At 43.0% G+C, this 15,062-nt stretch overlaps 1 protein-coding gene across 4 annotated transcripts in view; it reads left to right on the forward strand.

Moving 5' to 3' along the window:
* Positions 1 to 15,062, forward strand: part of COL14A1 (collagen type XIV alpha 1 chain) — a 180,081-nt gene that overhangs the window by 159,935 nt on the left and 5,084 nt on the right. For all 4 annotated transcript variants that reach the window (XM_036338169.1, XM_036338168.1, XM_036338170.1 and 1 more), the window contains one exon: positions 1,267 to 1,455. In XM_036338169.1, coding sequence (XP_036194062.1) covers positions 1,267 to 1,455 — 189 coding nt within the window. The remainder of the gene's footprint in view (positions 1 to 1,266; positions 1,456 to 15,062) is intronic.

Raw genomic sequence — 15,062 nt, forward strand, 5'->3', positions numbered from 1 at the left:
GAAATGGAAGCCAGCAGGGTTAGACAAGAACACAGGAATAGGGCTGTGAGACAAGGAGGCCCTGCCTGTCTGTGCAGTGGCAAGAGAAAGAAATGGGAGAGATTGTATGACCAAGACTCAACCAACCTACCCAGAGGCCGTATTTCTGACACCTCAGCCATCTTTCCACACTGCTTCCGGTTTCTCCTCAGTTCACCCCTCAGAACTTGATTTATCAGTGAGCATATAAATCCTCATATTCTCAGTTAACTGGTTTTTTGTCCAGAGCTGGTCAGCACAATTATGCTAGGGAAGGTTGTATGGGACACTGTGAGGCCAAAGCGATGACAGCTAGAGGAGTGCTAGAGGACATCCCCTTGTCAAAGGAAGAAACTGAACAAGTAGATGCAGAAATGTCTGGCCACACCCAACATTCATGGGTGTGCCTGCTGATGGCCCCCAGAGACATCAGGAAGCCAAGCCTAGCTACAGTCACGGTCCTCTGCTGAAGAATGCTTGCATATATTTTAGCAGTAATCCCTCTAAAAATGGTTACTGTTCTCAAGCTTGAATGTTTGAGAAGGGATAAGAAATAGTTAGCTAGGAAATTCATTTTTGTGGGGAAAGCTTGCCTCCTCATGATGCTAGAAAAAGTGCTTGCTACCCTGAGGCATTATGATTATCAAGCACTTTATTAATCTATACTTCTACTTATTAAACTATATCCTTCCAGGCATAACTGAGTTAAGCTACTATGGGAGAGAAAGCTAGGGTTTGTGTGTTTTTTTAAATGAAGCTAATGGGAGTTTTTGCAGCTGGGACCCAAGTAAAGGTTCTTGCAAAAAACGCTTGGCAACAAAGAGATGAGTTGAAACAGCGCTTGTCTGGGGATTTGTGAGACAGAGGGTGGAGCAGACTTTGTGGGCTGGAAAAAAAAAAGACCACTTGGGGGGGAAATTGCTGGAGAAAAGGGGCAGCTGGGTGAGGATTTAGGGGGTCAGACACACGCTGGGGGTGAAGATAAAATTTATGACTTCTGTTCAAATGTTTACTGAGATGCTGACATGAGCTGTGGAATTCCAAACACATGAGATGCGACTTGAATACAATCCAGCTGTTAATATCATCCAAAATAAAATGTACAACTTTTTACTTTGGAAATCGACATATTTCAGAGGGGTGTGCTTTCCCCCTGCATGGGCCTCTGACAGAATTGTTCGGAGCCTTGACAAGTCTTCTCTTTGTGTGATAGTTGATTGAAAGCTGTTTTTGTCCTTCCTGTCTCAGGTCACATGGCGAGGTACACAGCCATCCTCAACCAGATTCCCAGCCACTCCTCATCAGTCCGGACCGTCCAGGGGCCTCCTGGGGAGCCTGGGAGGCCGGGCTCACCTGGAACTCCTGGTGAACAAGGACCCCCAGGTACCCCAGGCTTCCCAGGAAATGCAGGTGTGCCAGGAACCCCAGGAGAACGAGGTAAGCTGGGCCACTCCCCTGACTGAGTGCCATGAAGCAGAGCCTAACAGAGGTGCTTATACCATGCTAACATCCGAAATAATGGACCTAAATTAATTTTACCCCATCTATTCTGCAGCTTCCTATTTATCCCAAGGTTGAAAACATTGAGTAATCTACAAAGTGTTTATCAAGAGCCACCTCTGCTTGTATGAAAAAAAGAGGACCAGAATCCCCAACCCACCTCTAAGAGGCTTTCGTGTGAATGAGAGAATGATGTCCCCTCTAGAGGGAGGAATTAAGAAAAGATGCCCCTTCCAGGTAGAAGAATCAGAAAATAGTGCCCTCTCTGGACCTAAATGGCATTGCATAGAAGTCATGGCAAGCAGAGAGCTGGCTTCCTGGGTCTGGTGCTGCTTTTGTGCAGGACTCACAGTGGGCAGCAGTCTGTGGCAGCCCTGAAGGAGTCATGAGGCAAATGGTCAGATGGTTCACATAAGCCTATGCAGAACATGGCAGCTCTAAACTTCCAATAAATACTGTTTGTGGTTTATCTTTCTATAATATGAGGCAGTATTTTATTTACTTATTTAATAGGCCAATGTTTTATATTTCCTACTAAAGTTTCTTTAAAATAGAGCTTCTACTTAGCCCTTTCTTCTACCCTTTACAGGTCTTAACAGCATTGTATAATAAGATCAAAGAGATGTGGGGAATTGGGCTAGATATGAACTACAAAGAGAGTGATGGGAAGAGAGGCAACTGATAAAAGCGTTTTCTAAGACACAATTTATAGAGTGTAGTTCTGGGCAAAAACTAATTGCCTCTCTGCTCTGTGAGTCATGTTGCTTTTTGTGAGATGGGTAGGATAGAGTCTTTTTATAAAATCTGGGATGTGAACTGCAGATTACAAAGATACTATTTCACATCCATTCTTGCTGCATGCCAACAGGCCAAGTGCATTTCTGCATCTGCACTTCTGTGCCCATTGTTCCTCCTTTGGAAGTTTTCTGTCTTCTGTACCTCCTACTCTGAGTTCAAGGCTCAGCCTAACCCACCTCATGGGTGAAGTTGGCTTGATCACCCCAGACCACAAATATCTCCTTCTCTGAATCCCTGATGTCCTGACTGTTTCCTCCACCCCCTGATCTCCCCCACCCCCGATTTTAGCACCCATCAGGTATTGGTGAACCACTGGAATTCTGGGAACAGGGATCAGGTCTGAATTGCTTTGCACATCATAAGTACTCACTAGATCAGTGATGGCGAACCTTTTGAGCTCGGCGTGTCAGCATTTTGAAAAGCCCTAACTTAACCCTGGTGCCGCGTCACATATAGAAATTTTTTGATATTTGCAACCAGAGTAAAACAAAGATTTATATTTCTGATATTTATTTTATATATTTAAATGCATTTAACAAAGAAAAATCAACCAAAAATATGAGTTCGCGTGTCACCTCTGACACGCGTGTCATAGGTTCGCCATCACTGCACTAGATCATTGTTGTGTTGACTGAGACTCGAGTATGATTCTCCTTTCTGAGGGCTTTTCCTGTGCAAGGGCACTGAATCAGCAGATATGGAGACAGGCATAGTTTCCTCGCAGGACACCAGAGATCTGGCAGCCAGGAGGGTGGCCACCTCTGTCAGCAGCTCATGGTGTTGGTGATGGGCCAGCTGTGACTCAGGGAGCTCAGAGCCAGCACCTGAGTCAATCTCAGCAAATCCCAAGTTGTCTGTGTTCTTTTTGGAAGTCCTATCTTTGTTCTTGCCAGGCTGTGTTTCTTGCTCTATAGGAGCCTTTGAATGCTTAGACCAGGGGAAATCACCCAGGAGTTCTCAGTGGACCGGGCAACCCTTGAAATAGGAGTTTCCATGATGTAATTTTCTTACCTACACATCTACATATGTACAAAAGGCTAAGTGACCAGCCGACCAGCTGACTGGCCAGTACATATAACACACACTGACAACCAGGGGCAGACGCTCAACACAGGAGCTGCTGAGTTGCAGTGACTTGGCAGTGATGCACCCTGGAACCAGAGAGGAGGGAGCCGGATTCCTCGAGGGGCCGCACGATTCCACCTTTGGCTATGGGTTATGTTGTTGCAGGGGCACTGTCACCCCAAATCTGGTTTACTGATGAGCTGTAGTGACTTGGCAGTGGTGGTTCTTGGTGACACACCCCTGGAGAATGTGCATGAATCTGTGCACTGGGCCACTAGTAGATATGTATGCTCCTAAAGGGTACAGTAGACAAGCAAAATCCTGAATTTCACAAATACATTGAGGATGAGAGTAACACAGAAAGTGAGATACCCTTTAAGCCTGAGGGAAGGTGATTTTATTTGATCACCAACTGAGGGGTGTGGGGTTTAAGGTTGGGGTTTTATAGGCCAACAACCCCAAAATAATGTGTAAGAGGAATCATCCATTTAAAGATTTTCATGTTTAAGTTGTATATCCATAACAGCTGGGATTCATATCTGGTTTATTTTGAACAATAAATCAGCAAACATTTACTGAGCACAGAGTTTATGCAAGACTTTTGTCTTGGCAGTGTGTGAGATAATATTATAATCGTGGCTTTCCCTTTTAGGCACCAAATGTATCTGCCAATATTGTGGTTTGGATAGAGGATATGAAGCGTTTCTGAATGTATGAGCTGGGAGAAGATAAATGCGAACTGAATTTAGAGGAAGACATCACGTGGCCTTTGATAGAAAAGGGTGCTAGCATTTATCAAGCAACTATTTGATAAACTACCAGTTGCTTAGCACATTATTAATGCTTATAAAAGTCTAATAAGATCAATATTTGTCCCATTTTTAGGTGAAGAAACTGAGGCTCAACTGATTGTCAATTGTCCATGGTCACGTACCTGAACAACAGGGGCCCCAGATTTGAATCTAGATCTGTGTGATTCCAGAGTATCTGTGCTTGCTCCATTCTGCCCTGTTGCTACCTTTGAATCATTGCTTAGTGGATGTGTCACAGATGAGAAGTCAGAACTGTGCAGCATCTGGAGAATGCTGTTGTCTTCTAATAACTACATTTCAAAACATGTGAATAGCCCAGCCAGCATGGCTCAGTGGTTGAGCATTGACCTATGAACCAGGAAATCATGGTTCGATTCCCAGTCAGGGCACATACTGGGTTACAGGCTCGATCCCCAGTGGGGGGCATTCAATTATGACTCTCTCTCATCATTGATGTTTCTTTCTCTCTCTCCCTCTTCCTTCCTCTCTGAAATAAGATATATTTTTAAAAATGTGAACAGCTGAGCTTATCAGAGTGTCACAGTAGACTGTGGTTGTGCTATTTGCAAGCTCCTTGTGAACTCTGTTCTGCTGTATTTGGATAGCTGTGGGCATCCACTACCTGGCAGATGACCTCCCTGGAGATGAAGCCAGGTGATCTGTTGGATAAATATGAACGTGATCAAAACATTTTTTATTGTTCTTTGAGGATAAAATACCTGAAGGACTTAAAAGTTGAAAAATTATTTCTCTCAAGCCTTTCCCACCACAGGTCGGAAAGGAATCAGCCCTAGTCTGGTCGCCGTAAGTCAATGACAAGCCCTTTCAGAGACACAGAAATGGCAGTTAAGGCAGAGAAAGGCTGCACACACTAAAGCTAACCCTGCATCTCTCATGCTCATACCATGGCTTGCTGTAAGTCAAGAAGGCTGAGAAGTCTAGAGAGAAAACTGGGTCCCAGATTCATTCAGAGCTGAGAGAGAGAACTAATGTTCTTACGTTCCATATTCCCGTGGTTGAAAAGAGCTGTTGGCACTGACGATACATTTGGCAGAAAACGTTGGTCACAAGTTCAGAATTAGAGCATAGCAGTTGTGAGCCAGGAATGCCTCGATGGTAAGCATCTGTGAAACTTCTTAATGACCCTTGGATCCTGGATTAATTTCTGGAAAAATTATCTTTATAGGACAGATTAACTTGATTAAAGGAAGAGGGCTGGTGGAGCTCTCATAATAATTTGCTGGTTGTTCCTTAAATATTTACAAGTCTTCCCTGTGATGTTGTGTTATGGTTGATAATGTGTTGCATGAGACATCATCTTTTCATTGCTGTTAAAAATGTGCTGAAATACATGTTTGCCTTCTTCCTCCCCTGCTTCCCCACCCCCTGCCTCTCATCTCCTGAGATGAAGTCCAGACAAAGATAGAGTTTTCTCTTTTCTCACCCGATAATGATCTGGTGAAGTCCATTTTGAATCGCCTTTGGAACAAGACCTTTCCCTGAAGGTTTGATGGATTATGTTTTTCTAACATACGGTAACTTTTAAGACAACGAGTACTCCTCTTTGTATCATCTTTTATTTTGTAGAGGCTTTTTTATTCTTACTACAAAGGAACTCTACATTCATCATGGTTGCAGAGAGAAGCTCTATGTATTAGTGATCTATGATTATGTAACAAATTATCCTAAATCTTAGCACTTAAAGAAAACAAAGATATATGATGATGGTTTTTGTGGGTTAGGGACTCACAAGTAGTTTAGCTGGATGGTTCTGGCTCAGAGTCTTTCGTGAGTTCAAAGTCAAGACGTTAGCCAGGCCTACAGTCATCTGAAGGCTGGACTGGATCTGGCAGACCTGTTTCCAAGATGCCTCACTCACAGTGCTATTGGCAGGAGCCTTGGGCCCTCCCTGACTGCTCCACTCACATTGAGCCTGAGAGGGCTGGGTCCCTCCACAGGGTGCTTGAGTGGTCTCGAAATATGATGGCTGCTTTCCTCAGAGCCAGTGATCCAAGAGAGACAGCAGGGAGGAGTTCACAATGCCTTTTTTTCTATATAAATATATTTTTATTGATTTCAGAGAGGGAGGGAGAGGGAGCCTGCAACTGGGGATGTGCCCTGACCAGGCACCAAACCATGATTGCCTAGTTCATAGGTTGACCCTCAACCACTGAGCCACGCAGGTGGGCCGCAATGCCTTTTTTGACTGATCTCAGAAGTCACAAGCTTTTACTTTTAGCATATTCTACTAGGAGGGAGTCACTAAGCCCAGCCACACTCACGTGGAGGAGAATTAGGCTATCCATTTCGAAGAGAGGAAATATCACAGTATTTGTGACTATGTATTTAATCACACTCTTCCAGATTGAATCAAGGTTTCTGGCCTTGTGGTGGGACAGGGCAATTGCTTTCATTCCTAAGAATGATTTCCAAGCAGTCTGGCTCCTAGGACACCTGTGAAGGGTTGGCTCACTCTGTGTCCACCTGTTTTCACTATTTAAATGGGTATTTTTCTCTCCCAACTCCTTTAAATTATTCAAATACCAGATGTAGCTTTTTAGAGGGAAATGTAAGATGAGATTGAAGGACCTTGAAAGAGTAGCACCTACTGAAAGCATGTTATTGTAGACTGTTTCTGTATGCATGCTCCTGGAACTAATTGTAGTCAGGATAAGATAATTTTCCAAATAAACACAAAGAATGACTTTTAAGAAGCAATTGACAAACTAAAATTACCATCAAATTGTGTCCCCACCTTCTGTACTTAGTAGAATATGACTATTACAATAACAAAAAGCTGTAATCAGTATTTTATCTTCTTTTTGCCATGAAAGCTAATGTCATTGTTTCTGTAGCTTAACAATTTTTTGAAACCCTTAATTGGAAGGTCTGTGTAGAAGGTCTTAACAGCTTCCTCACATTGGACTTCAGTCACTGTCTGGGGTAGTGGGCGTTGTGCTAGAAATAGCCCTCAAGGTTTATGTCATTTCAGTAAGATATCTTTGTGTGGCCCTGGTTCATATTTTCTAATCAGCTTCACGTCAAGTATGTGCCCTTTGCTCTAGCCAAACTGAATGGCACAGTGCTCAGCTTTTGCTGCATAACAACAAACCGCAAACATCTCAGTAACATACAACAATAAATATTAGTTCTCATCACTTGTCTGTGGGAGGTGGGACAGCTCTGCTCTACTGGGGCCCTGGCTGGAGTAGGGGATCGCTCCCCATTCTCCTTGTGACAATGGCTAAAACAAAACAGAGCAACCCAACTTCTCAATCATATCTCACACCTCTGTTCTTGTCTTTGCCACTAATACCTCACTAGCAAAAGCAAATCACTTGGCCAACCCTAAATCTATGAGTAGGGAAATGCATGAGTCCATAGAATGGGAATGGGTGTATAATTCTATTGCAAAGTAGTAAAGAATTTAGACCATTAATTCAGTTTACCAACGTTCTTTATACATGCCTTTTCCTTTCCTACCACACTCAACGCTAACCCCGTTGTGTCCTGTTTTTATATCTCTTCTTGGATTGTCCCATGCTCTTCCCACTCCCCAGAACCCGCTTTCTTCCTCTGACTCATTCATACTCAAGCTTCAAAATTTATTTCAAGAGTCACCTCTGCCAGACCACTGCTTCCTCGCAATGTTTTATTTGTTTGGCCAGTGTATTTGTTGTTGCTACTCTGCTTTCTTCCAGCTGAATTAGACTGAGTAAGATCTTCCTCATCTGGGCTTCTCTGTCCCCAGGCACATGGCTCCAATCACCGCATTTTCCCATTACACTGCAATTGTTGATGTACCAGTAATTACGAGCAGTCACACTGCAAACAGATGCACAGGTTTGGTGTGCACGGATGAGCCCTGCACTCATCGTCTCCTTTCCTCTCTCCTTCTCCCTTTAAAGCTTCTATTCTCCCGCCTTCGTTTCCCTCCTTCCTGCTGCACTTCCTCCCCTCACTGCCCAAATGTCAGTGTGTCCGATTTAGATGTCTGTGGTCAAAAGACCAAAGGACCTCCTACCTACATTACTATGGTGCAAAAACCTAAAGTGTAACCTATTCTGTCGTCTTGATCTTGATCTGGTTAGTAGGTTCCTTTGACCACTGGATAGCCCACTAGGTAGAAATATGATTCAGCACATTTCCTCTGGCTTTTCTGTGTTTATTGGTGGTGTTAATCTTCACAATAACGCATTGTACTGCTTGGTTGCACCCAGCAGGGGCAGATCTGAGCTTAGTGGGGCCTGAAGCTTAACCAGTTCGGAGTTCTTCTTTAAGGAAAGCTGTATAAAGTCAGGAACAAACAAAAAAAATTAGGTAGCAGGTATTAGAAGAGGGGCCATATCCAAACTCGTTGGTGTGATGCACATAGCTTGTCATAAGGAGGCCTAACCTGGCCTCTTATTCTACCACTACCCACCTTGCAGCTGCCAAAGCCATACCCAACTGGTTCCCCAGGCAAACCTTTGCACATGTGCTTCTATTTGCCCCCTTTTTACGTGGCTAATCCCTGTTCTTCAAGACTTTCATATCATGGGTCAGCTATACTGGAAAGCCATCTACAATTCCCTACCGATGCCTCAGTTCTGTGCTCTCATATTTTGCAGCTACCCTCACACTACATTATAGCTACTCATTTGTCTGTTTCCCCTGTGAAATAGTGACCTGCCACAGACACGGAGGGTGCATTTCAACCCAGATAGGTGCTGAAGCCTGTGCACACAACCCAACCACTGTGCCCCCTGCCTCCCTCTCTCCACCCCACGCTGGCTCTCTAGGCTGTGTTTTCAGTCTTGTTTGCTATAGGCAAACACTCCCAAATTCTCAGTGCCTGATATCGGGACTGGACTGGGCAGTTTGCCCTTCTCTCTCCTTTTTTCTGTGCATCACTGTTTTCAAACTTCCTAGCCTGCTGTTCCAGGACCGCCTCAGCCAATGGGAGGCACTGGAAAAGGGGAAAGTCAGGATATTTCTCCCATCAACCTCACCCCACTTCCTTTGTGACTTCATTTGTGGCTACAGCCCCTGTGTGGCTCCTGCTTCCACTGGACAATGTCTCACTGTCATTCTTGATCCTACCAGAAGGCCCTAGGCATTGGGCTCTAGTCACACCCTTCTTCCTATCGCCCATGCACTCCTACTGCTGATAGTGCCTTCCTGCTGTTGCTAATGTCTGGGTTGCCTCATCATCCTTATTTGATTGCTCGATTCTTCTATTGCTAATGTGACCAAGTCCCTATGTTAAATTCCCTTTGCTTGAAAGATCTAGAATGGTTGATGTTTCCCTGGCTGAGCCCTAGAGTATAGAGGCATACTAGATGGTCACTTGTTTTATGAAAAAGGCAATAGGAGGTGGGACCCTTAGCAACAGTTTGCAAAGTTTGCTCACTTTTACAGCAACCATGTATTTTCCAGCCTTGGCCACCTTAACCCAAAACATGGAGCCTGTTCATGCTGGCACTGATCCGCAGCCAAAGAGGGATAGATGGCAGAGCCTGGATAAGTACAAAAAGTACTGGTTGAATTGAGTCCAGTGAATCTGCCATTGTAGCGAGGGACCCTGTCCAGTACCTTGCACCTAGTAGGCATTCCAACATACGTTGAATAAAAAGCAGTCTACTTGTAATTCATCACCAGCATTTCCCAGGCAACAGACTATATAATAACACAGCTAACGCCTTGTCTCACAGTTTCTGTGACTTTTTGGTAGAATGATAATGAAAGCATTAACCAGGCCTTGCATAGCTGCCTGAGCACAAATCCTGGGAGTTGCTCAGAATGTCTGATTATGTGGGAGTGACCGGGCTCCATGGAGGAGCATGAGACTCCAGCCTGGAGTGCTTGGTGTGGTCAAGGGGCAAATTGGTAAAATCTTCCTACACGGAGTTAAAAAAAAAAAAAAGAAAGGGAAACCAACAACCAAGGGCTAGACCCTGGACATGTAGTCAGTGCGAGCAGGATAAATCCTCCTCAAATCAACCTCAAGGCTTGCTCAGAGCTGAGGTCAAATGTATACACCCAAGGAAGTAAGCTGCGGAAACTTGATAACCACAAGGCTGATGTCGGGCCAGAGAAAACGTGCAGACTGTATCCGCATGCAGTTCAGAAAGCCGCAGCTATAGCAAACAAGACTGAAAACACAGCCTAGAGAGCCAGCGTGGGGTGGAGAGAGGGAGGCAGGGGGCACAGTGGTTGGGTTGTGTGCACAGGCTTCAGCACCTACCTGGGTTGAAATCTTGGCTGTGTTACTAACTAAAGATGAGTGACTTAACCTCTGTATTCCAGCCCTCTTTTTGGGTTAATTTGAGCCTGCCCTCTTGTTTTCTGCTAAGACTAAATGAGTTCATACATAAACATCTAGCATTCAAAACTTAATAAGGTCATTTAGAAGCATAGCTGGTACACCAACCAGCCACATCTTTGGTTTGTCAAGGTCTGCAATCAGACTTTGAATTTCATTCATCCATCCATTTGTTTGACATATCTTTGAGTGCCTGATGTGTGCCTGAAACTGGGAATACAATGAAGAACTGAAACAAACAGGTTTCCGACTTAGTAAACCAGTGAAAGAAAATATTAGAGGGTCAGTGTTAGGTTAGGGGTAAGGGAGAACCAGGTAGCCCTGAAATCATTTCTAATGTGACTCTAAAGGAGGAAGAAATATGTCAAACTTACCACTCTGGTGAGGCATGTTAATAATGGGGGAGGCTATGCAAGTGTAGCGACGGGGGGCCTATGGGAACGCTCTAGACTTTCCACTTAATATTTATATGAACCTAAAACTGTTCTAAAAAAGTAAAAATCTATTTTTTAAAAATTTTAAAAATGAAATAAGAATAAGATATTAAGATTTTAATAAGAGAGTAAGATCTAAAAGAATAGCTCTTAAAAGTTGTCATTAAAAATAAATAAATAAAAGGATGGATGCATAATAGAAAAGACTTCTCTAATTATCCTAAATATTTTTGGTAACTTCACAGAAAACTAAGGATATTAGCTAAATCACATTTTGATAAATTAGATCTTTTATATCAGCTCTGTTCATTTTTTTAAAATGGCAGATAGTGAAAGCTAATTGGAGTCCATCATACTCATCTCTAAGAGACACTAGTAGTTCATATTGCCACGCAAGAAACTTGTTAGAAAAAGCAGTGTTCACATAAGCCAGGCACAGGAAAATAAAAGTGAAGCTCCAGCTGAAGGAATTTTGTTTGTTGATCCTTCAGGGTCATGCTTGCATTTAAGTCAGTTTCATTCGGTCATTCAATTAGCCTTCCGGTGTTTTATAGGCATTTTCTTACTATGTGTGAGACTTGGCTTGGTATCTGACACTACCACAATAAATAGGGGATGATTCTTGCAGTCAACAGTCTCATAGTTTCAGACTAGAACACAAGAACAAGCAATGCAATGGGATAATTGGAGGCAGTGATAATATGGAAGCAAAGAACTCCATTCATTCATTCACTCATTCATTCATTCATTTGTTCATTTGTTCATTTGTTCACTCACTATATAGGGTGCTCCAGAAATGTATGCACATACTTTGAATAATTACAAAGACAGTGTTATTAAAATACATTTCATTTTCAAAATTGAACTATCAGCTGTTAAAAAGTTGTGTGTGTGTGTGTGTGTGTGTGTGTGTGTGTGTGTGTGTATGTGTACCTTTTTCAGGACACCCTGTATATTAGTGACACACTATGTGGAAGGCTCCATAGAAGTGAAAAGCTAGATAGATAATCCTTGCTCAAATATATATATTATTGATTTCAGAGAGGAAGGGAGAGGGAGAGAGAGATAGAAACATTAATGATGAGAGAGAATCGTTGATCAGCTGTCTGCCCCACACTGGGGATCAAGCCCACAACCTGGGCCTGTGCCCTGACCAGGAATTGAACCGTGACCTCTAGGTTCATAGGTCGACGCTCAACCACTGAGCCACGCTGGCCGGGCAATTCTTGCCCTCTTGACTCCTTTATGATTCTGCCTGTTAGGATTGTGGAGAAGCTTTGAGTTGGGTCTTGAAGAATGAGGAGTATTTATGGAGACAACCAAGGTGAGAAGGGAGTGTCAAAAGGAGGAAATATCCTGTGCACTTGGGGGTTCCATTGCCTTGTGGAAAGAACGCTGGCCCTTAGCTCTGGTGACCGCCTCTCAGCACCAAGTGGCCCCACCTTGGGTCCTCACAAGGAGATATTTTAGGGAAGTCCTTATGGGTGATGACTACATTTTGTCTGTAAAGAATGACTATGCCCTCACTCCACTGCCCTCTGTCACCTCATGGACAGTCACAGGCTGACATTCTAGGACATTCCATTTCCCTCCTTTTAATCAAGGCCTACAAGGCTTATCAAAATATATCCAGATCTGTTTTTAGAGATCTTCAATCTGTAAACTTAGCTTTTAATTTCAATCCTCATCTTAGGTACTTAAATATTGATTTTTAACCTTTTTTTTTCCTTTAAAAAAAGATTTATAACCAGGTCCAGTTATCATGGATATGGATAATCCTTCAGTGGACACAGGGACAGATATTTATATATTAGCCTACATCTAGTTGGATCATAACTTGAAGGCTAACAACATATAAAATTCTCTGATGATATCAAATTGTATTCTTAGAATTTACTTTTAGGGCCTTTTCAAGGGCTGGAATGTTTTTGTGAGGCTCTTCCTTTCTCGATTTGTATTACAGATACTATCAAATTCCACTTGGTTTTTATCTACATAACATAGAAAATTAAAACAACTGGACTTCCTACTCCCCAGTCTTCCCCACCTCTTGCTTTCCTTATGAGTGAACAAAGGCTAAGTCAGGAAGCTCTTATCAGGGGGGTGTTCCTGAGAGTACTTTCCTGGATGTCCTATTCAGCCCAATCACTGCGTCTTCTGCTTGTGGAGAATAATCACCGAGAAGCCCTGCTGTTAACGTTGATCCCTGAGAACCATAGGTCACGGCAGGCCTCTGAGTCACCCGCAGTTAATCATGAGCAGCCTGCATTAGTCATTGGTGTGTTTGATTGTGTTCTAATTCTTTAAAAATGTGTGGCTCCCTCTGGGGAAAGTGGCTCCGATTCTAACAGACAAGGCAGTTTCTGCTCTATTCTCAGATGCACATCAGGGCACACGCATTCACAAGTGAGTGAGGGAGCACCCACCAGCTAAAAAGGACTCACTGCAATTATTAACCGATTAGTTACTAGTTTAGTTAATTGGGTAATACCCAGTAGACATACTCAGAGTAGTTTTCTGACTGAACAACTTGATTGGCAATCGAGCATTAAATGTTGACTAGTCCGAGTAAGTCGTGTGCTTTGTATGACACAGATTGGATGGCATTTTTCTTTTGAGAAATCACTCTCTTCCTATCAGCTCCTAAGAGAAGAATCAGCCCAGAAACAGAAGAACATAGGCTCACCAGTCAGCGCCCTGCCCTCTTTCTGCTGGGCTGGTCTTTTTTGAGCTCAGATAACACCACTAAGGCCACATGCAATAGGCCTGGGTGTTGGGGAAGCCCAGTCATGGTGGAGTACCCCTGAGGACCACTAACAAGGAAGAAGGACTTTTAAAAATATGACAGGATACCTTGACCCCAAGAAGTGGTCACAAGGAACACAGCAGTCACCAAAGCTTCCAATCAAGGGACAATCGTGTGCAGTTGTTATTCTTGTGCATACCGTGTAGAAAGAAGTGTCAGTGGCTTTTTGTTGTTGTTGTCAACTATTTCCAGAGTGAATACTATATGAACAGGCTTCTTTCTGGAAGTTATAAGCAAAGATGTTAAAAGTGATTGTTTTCAAGGGCTAGGGTTCTTTCTTGTTTTGTTTTCTAGTTTGTCTACAGTGAATACCTGCTGCATTTAGTAAGAAAAAAAAAGGTTGTAGTCTTAAGCATTTTATTTTATTATTATTTTATTATTTTTATTTTTTTAAATAAGTGTCCTCTTTTATTATTAGTCTTAAACACTTTAAATTACTTGCATGCCTGCCACCTATCAGATTGGTTATTTTCATTGACTTATGTTCCCTTCTGAGCTTTGACGAATCACCCAGTTTCTCTGTTAAGTGTAATTACATAGAGATGTGGTTTTGCAGTTTGCTATTTCAAAGCATTGTTGCACCTGAAAAACAGACACCAGAGATCATCTGCAACATGAGTCAGGGTAACCCAGACCCCCGTCTGATGCAACTGGTTGGGGCTGAATACAGCATGCTCTCACCTGCCCACCAGTCTGGTGATAGAACCTACTTAGACAATGAGGTGTATATGTTTCTTTATGGGTTTTGTGTGTGTGTGTGTGTGTGTGTGTGTGTGTGTGTGTGTTTGTGTGTGTGTGTGTTTGCCTGAGAAAATGTATAGTTTATTAGTAGCACCATAAATTATTTGGAATAAGAAGTCTGTTCTGTGGAAAAGACACATGAATAGGTTTAGGATTTTATGGGGCTGAATCAGCCAAATCAAACACAGGCTTTCCCGAAGCTTCCAAGTTTTTAATGGAAACTCACGCTCTTCAGAACTTTGCTGCCTAATTATAATTCATGCCTTTTGCAGATCCTTTACAGGGTGGACCAAAAGGAAAATGTTAGACATGTGCACTTGTGACTTCTATTGTGTTATTTGTGGAGTGCCACACATCGGCTGGCCTGGTGCGTGCAAAGACAGAGGCCAGCTCCTGGCAGGCCGGACCACGTCAGCATGAAGGAGGAAGATAACCTTGCAGTTTTGCAAATACAGACTGCAGGCTCAGAAACAGAACCAGCCTCTATATGTGGTTGTACAAAAGTCACCAGTGTCAGACTTTAATATAAAAGTCCAATAGTAACCATAGCCCAAATTATCCCATATCATTGTCTTCATTAGAGA

The sequence above is a fragment of the Myotis myotis genome, unplaced genomic scaffold (genome assembly GCF_014108235.1).
Source record: "Myotis myotis isolate mMyoMyo1 unplaced genomic scaffold, mMyoMyo1.p scaffold_m19_p_16, whole genome shotgun sequence".
NCBI lineage: Eukaryota > Metazoa > Chordata > Mammalia > Chiroptera > Vespertilionidae > Myotis > Myotis myotis.